Below are 12604 nucleotides of genomic sequence, written 5' to 3'. Positions count from 1 at the left end.
TAATTCCCATATTTCCATTTGTTATTTCTTAGTTTGGAGAGTGTAATATTATTATAAAATGTGAAAAATAGTAATTATAATGAATTAGTAGGTGAGATAGTGTGTGTCAAGTTACAGAAATGGGTTATAAATGCTGTTTCATGTTATGCACACTAATGAAGTACTCCAGAATATTCCAAATAAATGTAGAGGAGTGTTTAGGGAGTGATGCTAGACAATCAGCAGCTTTAGGGTTTCACCGAATGCTGACCTTTGGAAACACAGAAACACTCCCTAAACACATGTTAGCAAAAACTAATTTTGCTGAATAAGTCTCATTGTTTTTCCTATGAATAAGTGGCATGTAAGGATGAATTAAAATGTTTTGTATTCTTTTATCTCTTCCTCTCTATCAGTGCACTTGGAGGGTCTTCTGCATTACATATCCCAGCATTCCCCAGTGGAGGCTGCCTCATTGACTATGTGCCTCAAGTGTGCCAGTTACTCACAAACAAGGTAAAGAACAATCCTTACTTTATGTTTGAGTGTTCCTTCATTTATTTACTGTGATCACAGTATCGATCAGGTTACACTACCAGTAAAGTGTGGGTTTAGTACGCAATGATGTGCTGGTAAGTTCATGAACACGTGCTAAGCAAGTTCTTGTGTTTGTATGAATTGCATGCATGTGGTTTTTATTTGTTTATGTACATCTCTGGTCAGTTTAGACAAGGCCATAAAACAAGTGGAAATAAGATGGAGAAAATGTGACTGTCATTGGCCTGAGGAGTCACTGACATTCCTTTCCCCTGACATCTCTCCTTCCGTTCAGCCCCACTTCTCATATCCACACAGACAGCATGAATAATCAACCCTTCCAATCTTCCACTTCATACCCCTCCAGTGGCCACCAGCTCCTCAGGACACACTCACCTGAACTTGGGTCACACTTGTCTACTCGAAAGTGACAACAGAAAAATTTTCTTGCCCCCAGTTTACGTTAATATTAAATCAGATTCATATAGATTAGTGGTTCATGTGTTTTTTTTAGATGCCTAATATCTACTTCATTGCTTGAAGTCTAGCCTACCAACTCAAATTTAGTGTTGTAAATAATTAGAAGAATGAAAATTCTGTCATCACGTACTCACCCTCATAGCTAAAGCATTTCAGAATGACCAAAATAACATTTCATCATCACGTCATCACACAAACTCGTCTAGTCTGCTTTCACAGCCTTATTGTGTCTATAATCACACTCTTGAAAATGATTCTAACTCAAATTTTCAATAAAGACTGAAAGAGTTCAAGTCATGCAGCTGTAATGTCGTTCGTTTATAGCCAGTGTTTACTTTGTGCTTCTGGCAATTGTATTTAGACTGCTCTCAGATCAGGCATAGCACAGGTTTCATGACCTACAGTACATTATGTCTGTGAAAGTGACACTGTTTTAACAGATTACATCTCTGTCAGTAAAACTAGTTATGAATGGTATTTTCTATTTCAGAATGAGCACACAGACACTGGAAGCTGGACTTTGAACTTTTGTAATAGAGCAGGTTTTAGCAGTGATCTCACCTGTCAGCTTCTCCCACGCTCCCTGCGTGGGTGTAGAGTTCACTGATCCAAAGTTCCTGACACACCTCCTCTTAACAAACAAGGCTTAGGAAAACAAAAAGAGCAAGTGTGTGTGTTCATGTTGAGTGACTTTTTCATTGATCAGCATAATGTTTCTTCCAGATGTGGGTCTTCTCTGAACACACTCTAAATCATGAAACAGAGATCAGCATTGATTCTTACATCACACATCATATACACCAACATCTGAGCTGCTCTCCTCCTGATCTCACCTGTAAAAAACGTCACTCACTTTGCATTGAGCAACTATATCTAATCTGATTTTATAGATCAGTGCTGTAAGATATTTCAGTCTTCCATTTGAAAGAAATTGTTTCACCTTGTTGCAGTCGTGACCAGGTTCATGGGAGTTGTTTCTCACACAGAAGATTCACTTTCTGTCTCTCTCCCTATCATTTTTGCCTACTATTTTGACTAAAATGTTAAAATAATTTTACAGATTAAGTTAAATTGAGTTAAATTAATGAAAGTGACATTATGAAACTATTAGTTTTGTCGAAACACTAAAAACTAAAAAAAAAAAAAAAAAGTATAAAAATAATTAAATGAAAATAAATGAATAAAAAAAAAAATGATATAAACAAATAAACAATTACAAGTCTTGGTACTTGCGTAGGAAATACACATTTGAATTAGAACAGACATTATGCCCATTTTCACCTCTCTTTCCACAAATAATTCCATACGTCGTGTGCTATACTGTCAATAAAATCTCTAAAAACTAGTACAGCAGATTCCAAGAGGGTCGCCATTTGGATAGTACCTATAGGAACTTCAAAATTACATGTCAGTCTTTAAGGTTTCACAGACAGGGCTCAGATTAAGCCAAGAGTAGGCCTTAGTTCAATTAGGATATTCACGTAGCTTTCATAAACGTGCCTTAAAAAAAAAAAAAACATTACTGATGTTCATCTTGTGACAAAACAATGGCTCTGACATATTTTAAGATAAGTCAGTGCAAGTTGCTTTCAGTTAAAACAGCTCAAACATGCACTTTAGTCTGGGACTAGGTTTAAGACTTATCTGTGAAACCAGGGGTAAGAGTCTAATTCGAGCAATGTCAGCAATTCAAAGACATACAAATGCATATGCCTACTGAAGAAAACATCTGTTGTAGCTTGCACATTTTCTAACATATTTTACTCCATAGAACATTTATCAGCAGAAGAGTGATTTAAGATTCTTTAAATTTTTCCTTGAGAATGTTTTGTGGTGACAAATGGAGTTTTGGCATTAAGCAAAAAAAAAAGGTACAAGCTAGGGGACAGCAGTCTGCCTGAACAGGATTTTGTAAGTACATCTAAGAGGTCAGCGTGTGTAGGTCACCATCATGCAGTAGTTCAGGACCTGAGGGTCTCTCACCTGCGTCTAGTGGAGGTCAGAGCTATGGCTCTGTCTCTGACCGCCACAAGCCATCCATCTGCCATGCAGGAAAACAAACACTGGTTAGGCAAACACCATTCCTGGATGCTGAATCTCATAAGCAAGGCATGAAAGAAAAAGCTCAGTCTTTTATTTTCACTAATAATGTAGAGCCATAGATATGCGCTCCATATATCACTACACAGTGTGATTATGAAATACAATCATTTATTCAGTTCAAAAGTATGTGTTGAGTGTTGAAATTGAAAGTGATTTCTGACATAATCCCTGGCCTACTGGTTAATGCACCTGCACTTTCCGATTGAGTCGTGATGCTTAATCAGGCAATGCGAGTTGGAATCTTGAATGCGTTACTTTGTTTAAGCAAACAATGCTATTATTTTCTTCAGACAATGTCAAAATTTGCTTCTGGTGTGCAGCAACTTTATTCTTTTAGCCGTATGCATTTTGGTCTTTTTTCATCAATGCACTGTCATTTAATTCTCTGTTTTATTGATGTTTTTCTTAACTCAGGTTCAGTATGTCATTCAAGGATATCACAAGAGGAGAGAATACATTGCTGCCTTTCTCAGTCACTTTGGAATGTGAGTCTGTTTTTACTCTTAAAGACTACTTGATTTATCTCTGTGGCATTTGGAGTAAACTTGGAGTAAATATGACCTAAAAATGAGAAAAACACAAGCAATGTATCATAAATGGAGCCTAATAAATTAGAAGTGTTATTACTTATTTCAGTAGTAAACCAAAAATGGTACACGTTCAAATTCTCTGACAGAGACGTCCAGCCCTATAGAAAGCAAAGAGTTATGTGATAATCTTGAGACATAAAACCCTCCAAATCGAGACATTGAATAAATAAAACTGGCCTTACGAGTCCAGACCTGTAGTGGTAACCAGTATAGCTACTTACCACGCCCCTGTGATCATGAGAAATTAGTTACCAACACTAATTCCTTTTTTTTTTCTTAATTACTTCGTAGTTCTGCTTCTAATCTCATAAACAAGTACAGGCAATCGCTTTATAATAGGCTGTAATACGCAAGGCACCAAGATGTCTCCGGTTTATTAACACACCTTAATACATTGTCAGACAAGGCAGTCTGGCAAGAGGCACAACCTAACACGTTGATTTATTAAAGTGGTATTAATGAAGGTTATTATGGGAAACTTGCTTTTTGGGATTTAGTAGGGCAACACAATATTCATATCTCTTGCATTACTATGAATACATGGTTCTTCAGTTGTGTTCTCTTTATAATTATGTCCCAGAAGATACCATGGCCCTAAAAAGTATTTGTACTCTTAAAAATGTATGAATATCATTGCATTAGATGACAAAATAATGTTGGCTTACTGTAACTGTGGCTTAAATACTTTTGGGGCCACTGTATATTTGATTCATTCACAGTGGGTTTGAAATCAATTTTAAGTCTTAATTAAATTGCAGTTTAAAACTGCAGATACTGGCAACAATGGCTGTAGGACCATTAATTCATTGTTATTTCTTATTGGTTATTTACTGTCACGTGTGTACAGGTGATCACTTACATTTGCCGTTTATTATTTCCTGTGGTGGATTGTTTGATAGGGAAGGAAAGGGTGAATAGTGGGAGCCAACTTTCTGTTGACTGTATTGCATCAGTTTGAATACTGTATCATGTCCTCAAATGCCTTATCAAAATAAAATTAAAAAACAAGCAAAGATCATTAGTCTTCTTTTTGATGGAAATGATGACCGACTACGAATGAGTCACGAATGATTATCCCACTACCTAGACACTAATAATGGCAATATGCTATGGCTATACCAAGATTTCATATTTTATCCAACTGTATTATTAAGTATGAATATTTCTCTATTTTGAATACACAGGGGGGTGGTAGAGTATGATGCTGTTGGCTTTACTAAGCTCACTCTTCTGCTTATGTGGAAAGACTTTTGCTTCCTGGTCCATGGTGAGATACACAAACATGTTTCCTTTACATGTACACCTTTATGCAATGCAGACTCATTGGAAATACGTGACTCTGGCTACATTACTGTAGAGCCTGAAATGCGTGGCTCCAGGTACTATACATTTCACTGTACATTTTAGGTGACACATCCACAAGAGGCACTATAAGCAGTTTTTTTTATTATTTTTTTTTATTGTAGATGCGGGTTTATTAAACAGCCCAGTGTCATGAAAAAACATACCTGTGTGTACATTTTGTGTTGCTTGTATAACGGCAGTTTTAAAGTGAAATGTCCAGAGACTGGCACTAAATGGTGTGTTCAGTTTTCAGTAACAGTTTTCTGAAACAGTTAAACGTGACTGTGGAAACATTTTATTGCACTCTAAAAAATAATGTGTTGGCTCAACAACAAAAAAATTAACGCAACAGTTTGCGTCAAATTTTTTTTGAGTTATGACAACTTTGAGTGAATTTACGTTCAACCATCAAACTACATTTAGTTTGAGGAACTTAATAATTTGTAACATAAACACAAATTTTTAAGTTGATTACTCAAAAAAATTAAGTCGCTCCAACTACCAGGATTGTAGCTCTGAAACCAGTTAGGGTCAGTTCAGGGTGATTGGGACACTTTTTGCCATTTCGATGACTTGGAAAAGTGTCTCAATCAACCTGAATTCACCCCTAATCTTATCTATTTCAGTTCAAATCAACAGATATCATAGCACATGCTAGCATAACTTATTTAACATGTATATTTAATGAACAAGACATTACTTGTCACTGGCATTAGCACAGTTATTGCTTATAGAGTCAATAGTGTTTACCTTCATGTATCTACTCTTCAGCACAATGGTAACCACAAAAACTTCAACATTACAGAAACTCTTTTAAATGTCAAACATAACAGCATTAAACACTAACAGGTCTTTCCCTTCACTAAAGACAAATAAATTAACACTTAATGTCAACACTTATTCTCCTCATCCAGTCCTATGCAAAGCATGCTGGGAACTAGAAATCCACTGCCTAATTTCCAAAGTTATCAACACAATTTCATTAAATTACTACAACCTAATTTAAAAATTGCTACGTCCGACAAGCCATGCCACTCTCACGCCACACATCATGTTCTCACGCGGTGAAAAATACATCACAGAGCAAAGAGGACACTGACAATGCGTCAACAGACAAGACACAGCAGATTACTTTTGATATGAAACACTTTAGAAACAAAGTCTCAAATTTCATTTTTTTTTCATTTTTAAAGAAATTTAAACAAATACCATTTTGTGGCTCTTTAATGTGTCGTGACAGATCGCTGTAGCACCTCAGTTCAAGCGGCTTGTGAACCAATCATCTCTTCCTACTAGTTAATTAATAGCATCAAATGAACGTGAATGAACATCAGAAGGTATGTTGTTTCAACCGCGGAAAGACGTCAGTACACACCTTTTTTTTTTTTTCTTCTTCTTTTTTTTAAGTTTTCAAGTCCACCAACGTTAATCTACTAACTTCCCTGACTGCTTTGTCGGACAAAACAGCTGATTTGGCATTATGATTGGTTAGATCACCTGTCAATCAAACTCCCTTCGAAGGGTCAATTAACGCAGAAATTTGAATTTAAATCGATATTACAGACGATATTAAGTTGATGTAATGATCAGCATAATTATGTCAACAGAACTCTTAATGTTTGCAACTTAAAAGCTTTAATTAAAACAATAAATTAGAATTTTTAACTTGCAACCATGCATTTATTTAAGTTGTTGTAACAGGTCTCCTGAATTACTTTTTAGAGTGTACGTTGATCTTGACACGATCTTGACACAAGTGCAATGCTGTATCAGGTGAGCTACCGAGCAAGTTTACATCAGAAAAGCCATACAGATTGTCAAAATACTGTACATTAGCTCAATGTACTATGTAAAGGTGTTCTGAGGTCGTATCACAGTATTACGCAAGGAGCCGATCTATTAATAGCTCTTTATTAATAGATAATCTGCCCCCGTAATCACAATTGAGGTGAAAAGGAACAAAAGCTGTTGGTGTTTTACTGCAACTAGTGTTCATTTTTATTATAAATTTATGTATAGGTAGGTACATTTTTGCAGTTTTGCAGAAATGTTGCTAGAGTCACGTATTTCCATTGAGCCTGGGTTGCCTTTATATACTGTGATAATAAAATGAACTTCTCTCTCTGGTTCATGGTGGTATCTGTTATGTGCCTTGTTTCTGTTCTGGATTATCTGTATTTGAGCTGTTCTCCATGCTGTCTTCCTGTAGTGGACCTGCCTTTGTACTTCCCTCGAGATCAACCCACCCTCACGTTTCAGTCTATCTATCACTTCACCAGCAGTGGGCAGCTCTACTCTCAGGTGCAGAAATCTTACCCTTACAGTCCACGCTGGGACGGCAACGAGATGGCCAAACGAGCTAAGTAAGTACAAATGAATAATGAATCCTCTCAACAAATAGCAACAGATATTTTTCTGCATGTGAAATGGTATTTTTCTCATTTGGTTCCACTTCATATGTAATGGTGACCTGGATGCAGTTGAAGTGTGTCTTCTAGAGGCTACTGGAATGTGTAGTATTCACCTTTGGACTTTTCTTCCAGCCACACCTCATAGCCGGAGAGCACTCTTTGTACCGAGTGTGATAAGTGTCAGAGATAATACATTTCTTTTGTTTGTGTTCGGTCCGTATCTTATCTCTGTTCGGATAACTTTAACTTAGGTTTTCTGGCTTGGATTTAATCAAGCAGAGATTAAAAATGTAGGTGCTGTGATTACCAGCACATACTGGACATTTATTTAACCTTTTCTGTAAATTGACCTGATTGGTTGTAGTTTGTGTTTCCTCTCTTTTTAAACATAATTGATTAGTGTTGTCACAATACTAAAATTTCAGTAGTCAGAGTAATGAGAGTTTGGCAGTATTATTTATTTGACTGATAATATTGGAATGAGAGCTGAACTGAGCTGGAAGATGACGTGTTTTCTCCAGAGCTGTTTTATAGCAGAATTGAGCTTATTTCATAATTGATGAACTTTACACAGTTATTGAACTGAACCATATCAACACTGAACTGACTTCAGCCAACAGTCAGGAAGTCGGGGTGATTTCACTTTTAAGTTTCTACATGACACTGCTGTTGTCCTGTCTCTTTCTCTTTCTTTTCTATTTCTCTCACTCTCGTTTTCTCTCTCACCCACAGGGCTTACTTCAAGAGCTTTATCCCTCAGTTCCAGGAGGGGGCTTTTGCCAATGGTAAACTGTAGATTTACAATATGGTTTACAGTAGGAGTTTTCTGATTGTACAATTGGAGTTGAATGGAGGGCCTGTGGACATGATGTACAGGAGACAGCATGTACTCAGAGTCAAACAGGAGTCTGTTGAAGAAACCTATGACACAAGTCTCCCAACTGGCCCTCTTTAATGTTTCTGCCCTTAAGCTACGTCATTTGGTACATTTAAATGTACTGTGTGTATTTTTTTTTTTTTTAATAATTTATATGCTGTTTGTTTTTTCTCATATTCTAAATGAATATATTACACCAATAAATCAAGTTGCTACTTTCCTCAGTTTCTGATTTTGTTGTTCTTATGTTTTATTCTTAGTTTTACTTTTAAAGTCTTTTAGGTTTCAAATTAATCCACAAATTGTTTTGTTTTGTGCCCTTTTTAGGCAAATGAATAATTACCTGAGCTGTGTACCAGTGTAACACTTGCCTGCAAGGTTTCATTTGACTTTTTAACATTAGTTAACTGCAATAGTCAATATCAGCTAACTATGAAAAATACTTACTAATGTTAACTAAAGTATTACCGTTAAATCAGCTCCAAATCTGCAGTCCAATATGGACATGCTTAGATGAATGTGAACATGTTGGATTTGATTGGAGTGATTGTCACTCGTAGCTCTTCTAGTGTGTTAGCATTTATGAACAAGGTTAGATAAGGCCTAAATGCTGTATACACCAATGAGACAAAACATTATGATGACCTGCCTAATATGCTGTTGGTCCTCTGTGTGCTGACAAAACAGCACCGACCCGCAGAGGCATGGACTCTACAAGACCTCTGAAGATGTCCTGTGGTATCTGGCACCACGACATTTTCAGCAGGTCCTTCAAGTCCTATAGGTTGTGAGGTGGAGCCGCCATGGATTGAACTTGTTGGTCCAGCACATTCTACAGATTAGATTGAGATCTGGGGAATTTGGAGGCCAGGAAAACACCTTGAACTCTTCATCATGTTTCTCAAACCATTCCTGAACAATGCATGCAGTGTGGCAGGGTGCATTATACTGCTAAAAGAGGCCACTTCCACCATGAAGGGGTGTACCTGGTTTGGAACAATGTTTAGGTAGGTGGCACGTGTCAAATTTAAAAAGAAAACGCGACTCATCAGACCAGGCAACTGGTTACACTGCTCCAAGGTCCAGTTTCGCCACTTACGTGCCCATTGCAGGTGCTTTCGATGGTGGACAGGGGTCATCATAGGCACTGCTTTGACATTCCTCCCATAACCATCATTAAAACTTTGTGTGACTTGTACCACAGTAGACCTTCTGTTGGTTCGGACCAGACGAGATAGCCTTCGTTGCCCTCATGCATCAATGAGCCTTGAGCGCCCAACACCCTGTCGGTGGTTTGTGTTAGTCCCTCCTCAGACCACTGTTGGTATATTCTCAGCACTGCTGACCAGGAGCGACCCACAAGCCTTGCTGTTTTAGTCAGAGATACTCTGACCCAATCGTCTTGCCATAACAATGACCCTTGTCAAATTTGCTCTGATTTATATTATTCTTATACATCTTTAACATTCCTGTCCATTTCTCCTGCATCCAACGCGTTGATTATGAGAACTGATTGTTTGCTTAAACAGCCCTGACTCCACAGCGATAAGACAATCATCTGATTCTTCCCAGACCCTAATGTTTGGCCTTATAAGGAGATAATCAGTGATATTCGGTTAACTTGTGACTGGTCATAATGTTTTGGCTCATCAGTGTATGTAATTTTTTGTTTTTTTGACCATTTACTTTTCATTTTGACTGTGTGAACAGGCACCATAAAATCTTGAAATCTGAAAATGTCCATAGTACAGTTTAAAACTTTGGATCAGTATTAAAAGTATGAGGAATAGTAGTAATGATATGCATTGCAGAGCTATAAATATGAAGTAAGAAGTAAAAAAAGGTCATTCAGTTTTTTCAGTTGACTTATTCCCCAGAACTGAAAAATGCATCTAAATTATGAGCACTATTATTTCTGAATTTGCTAATTGTAGTCAACGTCTTGTTTTGTTTATTCTTGAAATTTTCCAAGGAGAATGTAGTTGACTGTGTTCATCTGTGCACTGCATTTTGAAGGATTTGTCCCTATTTGCATCTATGTATGTGTGTGTATCTGCATATATATGTTGTTTTCTTGTGCTCAAGCCTCACGTTGATGGAAAAGTGTCTTGACGTGTCGTCACTGTCAACCCTGATCGCTTTTAAGCTTTTAACAGGGTTTCAAACACAAACCAGAGTGAGCACTATGTGTGTGTGTTTGTTAAGGGAGTGTAGTTATGAACGGGATGTGTGGGAGAGAACCTACAGCTGAGAGAGGGAGAGACTCTAAGAGCGAGAGCGCGCTTGTTTTCATCATTAAGCACAAGGGTCATTGTCAGGGGTCTTTGTTGGCCTGGGGATCTGCCCTCTGCTATATTTATTGTTGGTAATGTAGGAACTGTCATGACTAATTGGGAACTATGGGATGAATGTATTTAGGCCATTTAATAGAATCAAGTCTCTTAATAAAAGAATTAATAACAAGATTCTTTCTGTCGGTTTTCCTTCCGTCCTCGCTTGGCACTGTAACCTTTTCTGAACTGCTGCTAAACTGGCCCTGTCAGACTGTGTGCGGACCCCCATTTAAGGGGGTGTTGAGAGAGAGAGGTGAAGGAAAGGTTGATGGCCTCTTTAGGCCGAAACAGCATTTAGATTTGTTTCTTTTTTCAGCACCCACTCAATCAGCTCTAGTGCTGCATTAACAGTAAAGTGTAGTGCATTATGGATTGGGGGAAAAAACAAAGTGCTTCCTCTAGTGTATTTCATGCGCATGTCAGCAACTTTTATATCAAAGTATACTTTTTTATTTCGGTAGTTTATATCATAGAGTTGTAATAGGGATGTAGACGAATAAACAGCTGTAAATGAGGTGTAGTATGAGCCTATTTTCAAAGACCTTGTTTTCTTTTTGCTCTCCACTTTTAGTGCCGGGGTCTTGCCTGCCAACTTTTTCTGCTAATTCCCCAAATCCACTAATCCTGCCTTATTTAAACCATCTTGATGGCAGCAGGCCACAGAAAATAAAAAGCTTGGCAATCTAAATGATGCTCAGATTCATCAATTGCAACGGTATTGTCATTCCAAGCGGGTAAGTTAACCTTTGAAGGAATTGCTGCTGACAGTTTCAGTTGTTTGTTTAAGTACAGGCTATTTTAAAATGACTTCAAACCATCTGTTAATCTGAGTGTATACATATTTCAAAACAGGTTTAGAGGAGTCCCGGCCACAATCGTGTTTCATGTTTCAACATGAAAACAAGTTTCCTCCAGTTTTTTTCCAGTATCCTAATGGTGATTATTTGAAAGATACAAAGCGAGAAAACAACAAAAATGGTTGCGTTTAGGCTGTCTATAAGAATCACATTACAGAAGTTACTCCAGACTGTAATATAATTAATTGAACATGTGACAGTTTTAAAATTGGTGTTTTAAACCGTAGATAACCATAACTATAGATAGCTTTAAAGACAACTTCCCCATTTGACAACTAACCTTAGTGTCCTCTATGTTCTAACGTCTCTAGGTCTAATCTCCGATAGCGGATGTGACAGCACTCTGACTTTTGCCTCATCTTTACCTTTCTCCAGAAACAATAAAACAAGAGAGGCGGGACAAGTCCAGTCATTCTGACCCTCCCAAAACATCTTTCATCTGCAGTGCAAACTCCAACATTGGATAGTGTTTTGAAGTCAGAAAAGAGAAAGCAAATGATTGAAAATTCCATTTGCCATCTTAGATCACCTCACTCCCCGAAGACGCTAAGAAGACAGGGCAGCAGCAAACATGGGAGGTAATCGGAGCGAAATAAGGAACATTACGAAGGCCTGAATATGTCAGAGCAAGGCTAAGAGAAACACGGCCGCCGCCTTTGCCTGTTTACCACTGCGGAGTTCCCCAAGCTGTCAGGCCTAGCGATTTTATACACAATCATGGTTATTTAATGCATTCCTCTGAAAAACAAAAGACAAACACATCATTAAAAGAAAGTCACTGAAAACAAACATTTGAGACAGGGGAAAACGAGAGACAAAGTTTCCTGTTCTGGTAACTCTGGGATACTTTCTGTTCTGATGTCTCCAAATTCAGAGTGACATTAGTGAGAGTTTATTCTCCTCTTCGTCGTCTTGTTCCAGTGGGGGAGAGGAGGGGGCGGCAGGGATTGAGGATTGTGAATTTCAGCAGTGGCGGCACTCGTGAACGCGGCTGGGGTTGTTGACGCGAGCCATGTTTGGGATGATGGAGCTGAGAGGCTTAGCTAATTTGGAAGAGTGGGGGAGATTTGAGGCCTTTTGTTGGAGCCTGTTT

General features: G+C 37.9%; 1 protein-coding gene across 5 annotated transcripts in view; it reads left to right on the top strand.

Annotated features, from left to right (window-relative positions):
• Nucleotides 1-8541, top strand: part of babam2 (BRISC and BRCA1 A complex member 2) — a 112035-nt gene extending 103494 nt beyond the window's left edge. For all 5 annotated transcript variants that reach the window (XM_051869318.1, XM_051869320.1, XM_051869319.1 and 2 more), the window contains 5 exons: nucleotides 396-495; nucleotides 3514-3584; nucleotides 4874-4956; nucleotides 7243-7396; nucleotides 8177-8541. In XM_051869318.1, coding sequence (XP_051725278.1) covers nucleotides 396-495; nucleotides 3514-3584; nucleotides 4874-4956; nucleotides 7243-7396; nucleotides 8177-8240 — 472 coding nt within the window. In that variant the 3' untranslated portion in view covers nucleotides 8241-8541. The remainder of the gene's footprint in view (nucleotides 1-395; nucleotides 496-3513; nucleotides 3585-4873; nucleotides 4957-7242; nucleotides 7397-8176) is intronic.
• The last annotated feature ends 4063 nt before the right edge of the window (nucleotides 8542-12604 follow it).

This window comes from Ctenopharyngodon idella, chromosome 17 (genome assembly GCF_019924925.1).
Source record: "Ctenopharyngodon idella isolate HZGC_01 chromosome 17, HZGC01, whole genome shotgun sequence".
Taxonomy (NCBI): Eukaryota; Metazoa; Chordata; class Actinopteri; order Cypriniformes; family Xenocyprididae; genus Ctenopharyngodon; species Ctenopharyngodon idella.
The sequence above is the reverse complement of the archived record's forward strand: the minus strand, read 5'-3'. Positions and strand labels throughout refer to the sequence as shown.